Source organism: Pteronotus mesoamericanus, unplaced genomic scaffold (assembly GCF_021234165.1).
Source record: "Pteronotus mesoamericanus isolate MK-2021 breed Mesoamerican mustached bat unplaced genomic scaffold, CSHL_Meso_final contig_2, whole genome shotgun sequence".
NCBI classification, from domain to species: Eukaryota; Metazoa; Chordata; class Mammalia; order Chiroptera; family Mormoopidae; genus Pteronotus; species Pteronotus mesoamericanus.
In genome coordinates, this window is record NW_026555084.1 from 26944374 (window position 1) to 26957775 (window position 13402).

Consider the following 13402-nt stretch of genomic DNA (forward strand, 5'->3'; position numbering starts at 1 on the left):
CTATACTTTCATATCCATGCTGAGAGTGGCACTGTGGTAAAGCACCAACTGGCACATGAACCAATTATTTCCTCTATAGCTTATCTGTCTTATGCCAAATATACGTATCATCAAAGACCAAGAGCTTCTTCAGGAACATATTTTTAAATAAAACTGTATATTTTAAGGGTAGTAAGTTGCCAGAATTTTAAAATAAACAGAGACCTGACCAGTGTGTCTCAGTTGGTAGGGCATCATCTGCAAAGCAAAAAGGTTGCAAGTTTGATTCCCGGGCAGGGCACATGCCTGGGCTGGAGGTTTGGTCCCCCATCAGGGCACATATCAGAGGCAACTGATCAATGTTTCTCTCTCACATTGATGTTTCACACCCTCTCTTTCTCCCTCCTTCTCTCCTCTCTAAAAATAAATAAAATCTTTAAAATAAAGATAGAATACAATACTTTGCTCACATGACTACCAATATTGGCAAATTCAGATAAAACAGCAGAAAACATTTCAGCAAAGATAATTTTAGGAAAATGCAGACTGAATCAACTTTATTTTATAAGGAATTTAGAAAATATGACCAAATATTGATATTGGATTAAAAAACAAATTATGTATCATTCAAATTTTAAAAATCAAAGAGTTAATGTGACTAACAACAGAAATGTGTTCCATTTTAGAACAAAATACTATCAGTGGTTTATTACAACTCGAGGTACAAACATAAATCGGTAATGCTAAAATGGTGTAAAACGCTGGCTCTCAGCCAGCAGGCTGAGAGAGCGCCAACTGTCGCCAATGCAGGACTTCCACACATTCTATCAAAGAAAACAAACTATCGCTAGGTAATAAAAATAAATAAATTGTGGGGGAAAAGGACCCCAAGATACCTGGAATTTTAGAGTAAATGGTTTGACATGTTTTGACATATTCTAATTATATTGACATGTTTTGTCTGTTTTCTTCCTCTAAGGAAGACAGTGGATATATGAGGCATCTAAGAGTATTTCTCAGTTATATTGTAGTTTTTCAGTACTGATACTATATTGCAGAAATAATGATCAATACATAACAACTTTAGTGGTTAAGTGGTAACCACTTTAACCACTTAATGTATTATTAAATTGATTTAACAGCTATAGTATGCTTTCATTCTTTTTCTTTTCTAAAAACTCTAAGTCAAGAATATTTAAAGCAACCATCTCTTAATTTAAGAAATGCCTATTTAATTCCTGAAAATTTTCTTTTTTCAAGAAGTGACAATATAAAGTTCTAATATACCAGGAGTCTTGAAAAGAATATTAGGTAATCCAATTACAACAATTTAAATTAGAATACTTCAGGAAATATATCTGAGGGCTCAAAAATGTAATTTATGATTTCTTGTGAACTAAATTTGACTGAGAGATGCTTATGCCTAAGTCTAAAACATGGGTAGCATGATGTTTGAAAATTTTAAAGAAAATTCACAACCTACACAATAATTCTGAAGAAAAAGTAGGTTAAAATTAGTAGGGTGTTTTATATGTACAGATGTATAAACAAATACATTTTGGGGGGGAAGGAATTATATTAATATTTACAGACTCGAATCACTTTTTTAAATGAAGATTAGGAAAGAGTTAGTAGCTAGGTACAGATCCAGAGGTTGTGAGGGGAACCTAAAAGTAGTAAATACTAAAATTCTTTGCACTGTAAAGAAATGCAAAAGACTCTTATACTACAAATCTTTAATTTTTACAAAACCAAAAAGCAATCCAACTATTACCCATTTATGAAGATAAAAATTGAAACAAAAACTCTGAACCCATTTTGTAAAAATTCTATTATCACATTCTTGAATCCAGTTCATATTGTTCCACTGAGTCAAGTAAGATTTAAGTTCAAGGGGGACACAAAATTAGACAGAAGTTTACCTTTCCGGAGGAGACGATCACAATTTTATTGCAAGAGGATAAGATGAATGGCCCCTTAGCAACTTGTGTACTTTATTAACGTCAATAGAAAGTCCAAGTATTTCCACTTTTTTAAACTTCTGGAATACTCTCCAGATATTTAAAATGTTAATATTTAAGCTTTACAATAAAGGACACCATACTCTGAAAACAGGCCTGCTTTAAATATAGTTTGATAATTCTAGGGGTACTTACTGCAAGAAGATTTCTTTAGCAAATACTGGTTTCTCGTATTTAAAAAATCAGCAAGGCAGAATTTTAAAAATCTTAATTTACAATACATTGTAAACTGCAGACAACAACAGCCACATTATCATGACCAGCACAGGTAAAAAGTTTTTTCCAGATGTTTTATAAGACTTTGTATCTTCCTTTATTTGTTGGTTGGTATGAATTTTGCTGTAACAGAAAATAAAAGATACATGGTAAGAAAAAGAAAGGAAACATATATGAAGGAAATTTCCTTTATAAACTACCAGATATTTAAAATAAAACTGTTAACATTACATGGAGGCAGAAAGAACTGTCCAACAGCTAATCATTTCTGTGTTCACGTGACTACTCCTTGACAGCTCCTGGGAACTGACTTCGCAGGCGGGGGGCACGGGCATCAGGCTCTTTTTCTATCACTCCTCGGTGAAGGAGTTTTAAGCACCTGACTTAAAGGTTGTTTTTCTTCTTCCCTCTTGTTCTGTGTGCCTTCTACTCTTTAAACTTTTTATCCTCCCCAAAAGAACGTTCTGTACGGAGAATTTTAGGAAAGCCCTCAAAAACATAGTCTTAGAGAAAGGATAACATTTCCTCCCAAAGAGCCCTCATCCCAATGTACAAATTGTTTGGAGAGTTTATAAGCTTCAACTGACGCTAAAGACACAGGGATGTATCTGTCTCTTCTGGAAAGACGGTCTATAAAAGGTGCTTTTCCAAAATCAGATCAAGTCCTTACCTAGGTGTGAAAACACTGACAACACCTGTACAGGCCAAAAAAATGTAGAGAAACTAGAATTTTCATACAATGCTGGAGGGTATGTAAATTAGTATAACCACTTTGGAAAATTATTCAGTAATACCAACTTAAAGCTAAACTACACATGCCCTATAATTAGCATTCTACTTCAAGGTTTATTCGAGAAAAGCACCCTGATGTGTTATCAAAGAGACATGGAATAAAATGTTTATAGAAATGTTACTTATAAAAACTAAAATAACCCCAAGTCCAATATATAAATAATGGTATGTTCACACAGTATTTTATAGCCATGAAAAAGAACGAGTCACTACTGTTTCGTGGAACAAGGACTGATTTCCTGAAAGTAATGTGGAGTGAAAGAAATCAGATACAAAAGAGTACACAGCATTTGATTCCACTTTATATGGAATTCAAAAAAGGGAAAACTAATCTAGGATGTTAAAAGTAAGAACACTGCTACATTTGGGGGAGAGGAACAGTAATGAGGGGCTTGACAGGGGACTCCAGGATGCTGGTAAATGGTCTGCATTTCTGGGTATGGATAGTGACCCCATCAGTGTGGTTATTACTTTGTAAAAGTTCATCATATTATGATCACCAAATCATAAATATGTTTATGATTTGTGTACTTTTCTGTATTTATATTATAGTCTAATAGGACATTTATTAAAACAACAAGTTAAGTCCTTGAGGTTTCCACTCACCAGCCGGATCAGTTCTTCTTTAATGAGCCTGGTGATTTCTGCCTTTGCTTTCTGCACAGCCAGTTCATTGGCACCTGGTAAGTGAGTAGAAAACATTATTTGTTATTACTGGAATTACACGGGATATTTATCCATGTCATGGAGAGCCACCAGGAATACTGTAGATGACTTTCAGGAACACTGTGCTGCCTGCCAAGATAGCCTTTCACTACCTGGGGGAACATCATTTACGTTATATGATGGCTGCTTATTCTCATTCTTTCTAGAGTTTCGAATGAAACCAATCAGGTCACATTACATGTAGTCTTAAGAGTTCTTGGTATGCTGATTAAGGGGAGTAAAGAAAAGATGATGAGCAATTTGTCCAAAAGAGAATAAGAAAAAAGTTAAAGGGAAATATAACTTTCTTGGTTCATTTCACAAATATTTATTAGACATTTTTACATGTCCACTATGTTCTTTAAAGTTAACAAATGTTTCAGAAAGGTGTCATCTGAGCAAAGTCTTAAAGATGAATGGAGAACTAACCAAGTTAAAGGAGAAGAGATGGCACGGAGAATATTTTGCAAAGGGAACCACATGTCCAATGGCACAGGTTAAGAAAGGCAAGCTTGCCCTTCTTACTGCAGGTAAAATAAGTATATCATGGTTGGAAAAGAGTGGGAAAGAACATAGCAAGGTAACCAAGTGGCTGAGGCAGGCTGGAGACATTATTCACACAGTTAATTCAAGAAACATTAAGTACCCATCACGTATGACATTGTGACAGTCATTATACAAAGAACTCTGTGCTCGTTATAGTCTTGTAGGCTACTAGAAAAATAACCTCGTAAAGGTGTTACAACCGGATGAGTAGCGAGGAAGCAGCCTGCCAGAATAACTTTTAAATATCACGTCTTCCAAGCAGCCTTTCCCGACTTCCACGCAGTTAGTGTTTTCTCAGTGCTCTCACAGGGTTGTGTTCATACCACCATGAAAGCACATTTTTTTAGGTTGAATGGACAAAATGTTTTTCTGACTAGATGTGAACAGTAAAGAAGAGGTACAAAGTTACATGTTGACAGATGAGCAGAAAGTAAAATTAGAAGTCATAAAGAAGATACTGAACCCAAAAGAAAGAACAGGTGTTAACAGCAGTGACGGTGGGTAAAATTCAATTCTGAGATCACGATAGTTGAGGTGCTCTTGGGACATCAGCTGAAAATGTCAGCAACGCCACTGGAAATACGGAGCAGCAGTTCAGGAGAGATGGAGATCAGAGAGCCACCAAGGGGATCCGTGAAGGAATCTGGGGCCAGGGACAAGAACACAAAGGAGGTATGTCTAGCTAGGTAGCACGGTGTGCACTAAGAGGGAAAGGACTGGACCAAAGAAGTAGAATAGAAATTAAGGACTAGAAGCGACATGTCAAAGAATGAAAGGAGCCCTGACGGGTATGGCTCGGTTGGGAGGGCACCCCACAATGCAAAGGGCCATCGTTTGATTCCCAGTCAGCACACACTCCTGGGTTGGGGGTTCGGTCTCACCCAGGTCAGGGTGTGTACAAGAGGTAAGCTACCGATGTTTTTCCCTCCTATTGTTGTTTCTCTCCCTCTCTGTCTCCCTCCCTTCCACTCTCTCTAAAAATAAATAGATAAAATATTTTTTTAAAAAGAATAAAAGGAAAACTGGGCTTGCAATGCAGTGAACTGCATTTTAATTATTCTATATAAGAAAACAAAATGAGGAAAATAATTCACAAGAAGTGGGAAAAAATTCCAATTTATTACATGTAAATAACCTTTTTGACCCCAGGCAGAGGAAAGGAGAGGTGGAGGGGAGAATGGGAAGGAGGAGAGGAAGGGGGAGAAACAGTTTAACAATAGGAAGGAAAGGGCCGTGAGCATGGCTGTGAAGCCACAGCAACATATCTAAGTCCTACAGCTTCACCAGCGACCATCTGCAACATTTTAAAACTGTGGTGCTGGAAGGGAAGAGAGCGAGATAAGAGTAAAGACAAGGGTAGAACCAAGAGCCAAGCCAGACTGAGAATTACAACCAAAAAGAAATTCAGGAGGAAAATATGCTACTTGGCATGAGTTGGTGTGAGGCTTGCTGATATTCCGTGCTATTTTAAAAAGAAGCAAAATGACTCTCACCAAGACTCAAATGGAAGAATGACTTTTCTATTTTAGTTAAAGCCTGACCATTTGGGCCAGTTTAAATTTTTGACTTACATAGCTTCTCTAGGTAATAGGTTACATATGTTTATAAGCTGCCATGAAAAAGAGGCATTTCCTTTCATTGGTCCTAAAACAACTCTGGCTGCTTTTAAGGGATTCTCCACTAGTAAAAAGAGGGTCACAAAACAGGCTATAAATTATACAGGGTGGCTAGGCATGTAAGTCCTTCCTGTGCTCCTTCCCGCTGCCTGGTGGGAGGCCTGGAGCTGCTGAGCCTACAGAGCCTCCAAGGAGCCAGGCGGTGGGGTCCCTCCAATTACAGAACTAGAAACAGATGACACGAGGCTCCTTCCAACACCTGTTTTCATCCTATTAGTGTTCAGCTGATTTGGCTGGAGTTTCAGAATCTAAAAGATCCTTTAAATTCTAATCATCTATGAAAATTTGTGAAGATTTAGGTCATTTTAATTACCAATTCCCAGCTCCTAGGGAGCATTTTATGTCTCTAGAATTTTCAAGATTCGTTTTTGACAAGGTTATCTTTCTACTGTGGAGGGGGTGCTGAGATTATAAAAATTAGACATTATTTCCTGAGTTGACAGTGAAGAAAAGTGACCAGAACCATTCCAGGTGGGTGGAAAAGTCAGCAGAAGCTGTGGGCTTCTCACTTCACTTCACTTGATGGTATAGAAGGTGTGTTCTGAGAAAGTTATATGTAAACTGTACTTCAACACATTAATTATACTATATTACTCAAGCATAATTACCTTTAAATTAACAAATTACAGAGAGGATCCTTTTTTAGAGCAGTCATGTCTATGACTTATCTCTTAATAAGGTAGGAATTTAAAATATTGGTTTTGCTTAAATACCCATGACATTCAAGCTGAAGCTAACCGCCGGCTCCACGTACACCAATCAGATTCACTGTATGACACCGTCTCCATCCTGCACGGGGGCCTAATGAACAGAGCAGGAAGGGCGTCCTGTCCGGTTCCAAATGCAGAAATGTATCAGTGCAATTTTCGCTCCTTGAAAACCTCGGTGCCAGCAACGCCCCCCATACTACTACACAATAAAAAAGCATCACATGATTCAGAAACACACTGAGTGACTGGGAGACCAAAAGTCTTTCGGGATACAGAAAAGGGTGCCATTTAAAAACATGACTTGAAATAGATACAAGTCAATTTATCAAAATCACAATCATAAACAAAAAAAAATTAAATATGCCTAACTCTCGATCCCCTTCCTTTGTACACCATTTAAACACATGTATGAATCTTATTACACAATAATGCTAGAATGGCAGTAACATGGAAAATATAAAGGCTGCGTCTGAGTTTTGCCTTTGCCACAATTCATCCTCATTAATTTTAAAAAGTACAATAGTGAGAGTGACACTGGTGAAAATCGCAGAGCAGGCAACTCCAAAAGCCTGCTCCTCCACAAAAGCAGCAAATAAACTTGCAAAAACTATTAAAATAAACTTTATCAGAACTCTGGAAACTAATCAAAAGTTTACAACAACCAGGCAAGGACTTATTAAAAAAAAACAAACAAAAAAAATACGCCAGCTGAACCTGGTAACAACTTTTCTGTGTTTTAACTTACTCTGACCCCATCAGGCAATTCTGGCCAGGAAGCCATTTCTATTTAGAGGTAAATGGGATGCACACTGCACATGTGCTTCTCTTATTGTAGTTTTTATACTAAGAAGCCACATAACAATTTGAGATCACCAATTAAAAGCAAAATGACTAACTAGGCACAGTACTAATTTAGTTTCTGTGAAATTGTCTTCATGTTTGGCCAGGAAAAAAATCAAACCCTAAAAAAATCCTAATGTATAATTAAATCATCTTAGTTTTTAGTTAATATTTCTTTCAGTAAGAAAATTACCTAAAATTAGAGTCTTCACAATAATCAAAGGAATGCCAAAATGTAACAAAAAATAATTAACTATTGATAATCTTCTTTACCAATATTCTTTCAATGGATTTAAATAAATTTCCACTGCTCTAACAAACTTTAGAGCTGAGCTATCCAATACAGTAGCCGCCAGCCATGGGGCTATTCAAATTTAATTTTTAAAAAATTAAAAACATTTAAAACTTGTCAGTCACAATGGCCATATTTCAAGTGCTCCATAGCCATCACAGTGAATTCTATTGGACAGTGCTGCTTTAGAGAGAGCAAATGGCTATGCCTGTGAAATAATATTTTGTGTCCTGAAAATAAGTGCCTATAGGGCTTAATTAGATGCATTATTCAGAAAACTTATCAAGTGTCTATCATGTGCTAGACACTGGGAATACAGAAGGTAACAGTCACTGCATTCTAGGAAGACAGACACAACAAGTAAGAATATACTGTAATTTCCATGTGGTAAGTACTGTGAAGAAAAACAAAGGAGGTGAAGAGTTACACACAGAGTTTGAAGTGGGATCAGGTAAGACCTCCCCGTTAGAACTGACGTGTATGACTCAAAAGTACTAGGCTGGTGTCTGAGATCATTTAAGCAGGAGGTAGGCAGACTTTGGGCTTACAGGACACATAGAGTAAACTTCTCCACAGTTCTAACAACAGTATTCAACAAATATAAAGTTCATTAAAGAGAGAAAATGGACCTAGCTGGGCCACTTAAAAAGTTTTTGAGAAAAATGTTCAGATTAAATACAAATGAAGGGAGGCTGGTTAACCTATTATGCAGAATACCATGTTAGGAAAATAAATCAAAATGAAAGTGTCTTTTAAATTTATACATGAATGTATGAAATAAAGGTTAAAAAGCAAACCAGATCACTCTTAGTTAATGCATTACTTATATCCTTTGCGTTATGGTATTAATTGTCCTCTTGTTAGCTTTTTAAAGGTCTGCACAAACTTTTATGGGCATAATTTCAGAGGCAATATTTGCTTAAACATTCATTAAGTGGACTATTAATTTAGTTGATTTACTTTCTAAACTTTGGTCAGAATGTTAAACTTAATACAAGTGTAAAGAGATCACTCCTTAAAAGAAGTCCTTTTCGTTTAGAGTTATTTTCAAATTTGACTGAATTGTCAAGACTGAAAGAGTTCCAAATACAGATCATTCACCTCTGTGTGTGTACTAAACTTCTAAATAAAATATGAAACTTTTAAAATATGTATTCCTTATTTTTAAGAACTGATTTCACATTCTCTGTATTACATCCAGATCAATCTTGAAACAGAACCAAGAGTACATACTTTCAATTGCCAAGTAAATTTTCCGCTCTCCTTCCTTAGGTTCCTTGCCCGGTGGGAAGTATGTTCCTCTGATTGTAATTGCAGCTTCGGAATATTCACTGATTCTCTGCAGAGCTTCCTTAGAGGTAACTTTCCACCTAGCAGTCTAGAAAAGAAAGGTGGGGGTGGGGGGGGGGTGCGGGAATCACTTCATTATAGGATTTAGAAACTGAATGTACTGACCAAAAAATGGGCTGTCTAAATCATGTTATAGTCAATATTAACATTATAATTAACACCTTTATCATAAACTCACTCAAATCCTAATGTACCTGGCCCTGGCTGGTGGCTCAGTGGATTGAGTGCTGGCCTGAGAGCTGAAAGGTCACCAATTTGGTCCCCATTCAGGACACATGCCTGGGTTGCAGGCCAGGTCCCGTTAGGGGCGTGTGGGAGGCAGCCAATGGGTGTAACTCTTCCACATGGCTGTTCCTCTCCCTCTCTTTCTCCCTCCCTTCTCCTCTCCCTAAAAGTAAATAAATAAAATCTAAAAAGAAGATCCTAGTGTACCTAGAACATATTCATAAAAATGGAATTTCTATTTTTGTCTACCCCATCTAGATAAAAAATAAAATAGCTATTAAAATGTTCATGGTACTCTGTAAAGTATATGATTTTCCAACCACTATGCTATACACCTGCAACTAATACAATACAAAATAATACTGACTGTAAACTGTAATTTAAAAAATAAAAATAAGTAAAATTAAATGTTCATGGGTTTTAAATAAGGGATTTTCACTCCTAAAAAGTAAAATTTTCTTCTCTACAATACAATGTTTAAACTTGTTACTTGCCTGTGGGAAGTCATTGATCTCTAATTCTTCCTCGTATCTCTTAAAAGATTCATTCTGTCCACCATCCTGTCTCTCCTCTTCTTGTTTCTCCAAAGGCACATAATTGAGCTTGGCATTGATCTTTTCAGCAAGTTGCTCCGCAATGGTTTTTGCAGACACGGTGGGAGCTAGGATGGTGCCACCTCTGAGAATTGCATTGGTGGCCTGTTGCATCACATCCTGCAATTAAAGAAGACCTACAGTCAAATCTCAAATGAGGGCAGAGACAAGATCAGGGACCCCACCAACTACTCTCTGGGAAGCCACTAACTAAAAGCATCTTTCTAATGCAGAGTCCTACCACATGTGCAATTTAGCAGTATATAGTCGTTAACTGATAGTCTGACATATCTCCCTTACTTTGATGAGAAAACTAAAGAACATTCAACTCTACATTAAAAGTTCTACCGGGTCATAGACAATTAGGCAACACTTGATATTAAATACAGTGTAATATTCCTAAAATCATTCACATGCTTTGGAGCTCCAAAGAATTTTCTCTGAATTAGACTGTCCACTACCACCACTAAGTTCCTTCTCTCCTCATGGCCCATCCCAACATTTAGTAAATTATACTAAATGACTTACTCAGGACTTTTTTGTTCTTTAATTTGAACTTAATTTTACTACATGCCTAACACGGACAGAATTCTTCTGTGGGTTATACATGACCCACCTGCAGATTTTCCATCAACGGTGAAAAGCTACAGCTATTTGACTTCTCCAAGAGAGTTATTAACGGTAATAATCCCAGAAAATTTAGGTCCTGCCATCCCTGTTCTTAGGTGGCAGAGTCTCGGGTACAGTAAACACTTCGTGATAACCCACTGGCTAAGCAGAACAGATCCCAAGACCAGCGGAACCGAGCCTGGATGTGGCTGCCTCGCTCAGTCAGTGCCCTGGCCTCTGGCACGGTCACCCCAGCTTAGGTACAGACCTGAACCGACACAGCCTACAGGACAGGGGGCCCTGCAGGTCCCCCGACTCTAAAAATCTTCCAAATACTGTTAAAATTAACAAACTATTCTTTGGGAATGCTGTGAAAATTTACCCTTAGTTAAAAATTTAAAAAGCTCCAAGGAGAAGAATAACATGAAATATTGAACATATTTTTTCTACTGTTTATACCCATGTTAGTTTGAGTCATATAACTAACTGGGTGTTTGCACTTCCAAGGTATTGTTTGTGTGCCCCAAAATCCACTCAATAAAAGCAGATCAAGAGAGAAAAAGAGGGTTATTTCTTTAGATTCTACTAAGAGTATTCAGAATAGTACTTTATAAAACTCTCCATAGCTAACACACTCAACAACTACGCCTTCCAGAATAGGCATTAAGACCTCAGTTAACCACACTAGAGAAATCACTTAAATACAATTATCAAAGAATTCTGTATTCAGAATGTTAAACTCTCATTCCCTCAGTGTCTAGTGGACCTGTTCACTTGTGCTGACATAATTCCTAAAAAACATTTAAATCAAAGAACTTATAGAAAGTATTGACTACATCTCAGAACAAATTACTTAATACCTGAGACTCAATGCCCAAATTTTTCTGAGCATTGATTCTAAGAGCCAATCTCTTAGCAATTTCTAATTTCTCAGCATTTCCTGCAGTTGGAGCAGGAACACTGGATGTTCCAGGAGCAGCCATATCCTTCACTCTCTTCTTTGAATTAAACATGCTTTCAATTTGCTCATCAATCTAAAAAAAGGAAAAGAAGGTTAGTAAAAATTAGATTATAAATACCATTTTAGGTGTACCTATAGGAAATAATAAGAAATATTTCTATCAAAAGTCTAGAATCAGTTACATTTATGTTAATTCAACCACACAGATCAATAGGAAAATATACCAGCTACTGGTTAAGAGCAACACGTTTCATTTTAAAAAAATCAGTTGTCTATGGTGAAAAAAACAGAAAACAGATACAATGCTGCCCGAACCACTTATGCAGACTCCTAAGAGATTCAGAAAACACATCCCAGTTCAGCAAATAAGGAATGAGTGTTGTCAGGATGGAGCAGCTAATACAATGCACCTAAGATGCTCCAGAGCTCAGGCCCTGAAGCCATATTATACTGCAATGAAAGAGGCTGAAAGAAGGGCAATAACGCAAGGCCAATGGATAATTTAAAAGAGTCCATGACTCTCAGGGGGAATGGTACAACATGTTCCTAAGACAAGGCTCCTAAAATTCTTCCCCACTCCTAAACTGCAACTAGATTTGCCTTAAAAATTGGTTAACAGAATTAGAAAAGACTGCTTTACTGGTTTATTGATTTGAACCAAGAAAGAAAAGAAATGAAAGCTGGTTTCCCCATTAAAGCAAAAGCAACGCTGAAAGCCTCTGCTCTCCAGGAGCCATACGATTCCTACAGCAACTGTGCAGGCCTCAGGCTCGCTACGTCTCCCTCATAAACTGTGCCTTTTCGCCAACGATGATGGCCGACACTGCCAACCACAGAGATGCAAACCCCTTCATATGCCTAGATTAGGCTAATAAGGGCTTATCTCCTAAATCACAAATCAGAGGAAATTTTGTTCAAGGTTTAAAGTTAGCTTAGTTTAGAAAGCCCTTTTACTGAAATGGCTTTTTAAAAAATGTTATCTAATAAGGGATTTTAGCTATCAACGACTTTTAAACTTAACCTTTAACTGAGTAAAACAGCATATATAGCATTAAAATACAAAACAAATGCATAAATTCAGGAATGGGGTATGTGTAAGGTGCTAGCTGGCTGGGTTAACTTTACTTTGGACTTTGTTCACTTCGGTATTGTTCTCATTTTTTAATCAATGATATGGATTATTTAAAAAATATCAGAAACAATAAACATTGCATTTTCAGATTTTTAAAAATGTTCAAAATGACAAAAAAAAAATGAGGTGTAAAATTAAGGCCACAAATTCTTTAATAACTTTTCCCAAGACGGGAAGCCCGTCCTAGAGTGTGGGCTGGACTGTGACTCGCATCTAATGGATGGAATAAAGCGGCAGTGCTGGTGTCTGACTTCAGAGACTAGTCATAAAACGCACTAAGTCTTCCTCTCTGCTCTAAGGATCACTTGCTCTGGGGGGGGAAGGCCTCTGCCATGCTGTGAGGTCATGCAGGGCGGGTAGCAAGAATGGAAGCCTTCTGCCAGCACCAGAGTGAGTGAGCCATCCTGGAAGAAGATGGTGCTGCATCACTGCAGCCAGGGCAGCAGCGGCCTGCCTGCCTCCTCCTGAGACCCTGGGCCAGAACGACCTGGCTCAACTGCTCCTGACTTCCTGACCCTCAGGAACTGTGAGACAATAAAAGTTCATTGTTTCAGCTTACTAAGTTTTGGATTGATTTGTTACACCATCACAGTAACTAAAACACTGACTTAACTGAATTTTAAGCCAGGCTGGTGCACGAGAAAGAATGGCCTGGGGTTCATAGGAGACCCAGGCTCTGGTCCTGGCTGTACTTAACAGCCAGTGAGGTTGTGGACTAAATACTTTCCTGGGCCTCGATCTCCTCAAATGACAAG

General features: G+C 37.6%; 1 protein-coding gene across 1 annotated transcript in view; it reads right to left on the minus strand.

Moving 5' to 3' along the window:
- Positions 1-469: 469 nt before the first annotated feature.
- DDX46 (DEAD-box helicase 46) overlaps positions 470-13402 on the minus strand; it is a 47735-nt gene continuing 34802 nt past the window's right edge. The window contains exons 19-23 of the mRNA XM_054568445.1: positions 11415-11588; positions 9847-10065; positions 9011-9155; positions 3615-3688; positions 470-2339 (exon numbers count right to left, since the gene is read on the minus strand). Of these exons, the coding sequence (XP_054424420.1) occupies positions 2292-2339; positions 3615-3688; positions 9011-9155; positions 9847-10065; positions 11415-11588 (660 nt within the window). The 3' untranslated portion in view covers positions 470-2291. The remainder of the gene's footprint in view (positions 2340-3614; positions 3689-9010; positions 9156-9846; positions 10066-11414; positions 11589-13402) is intronic.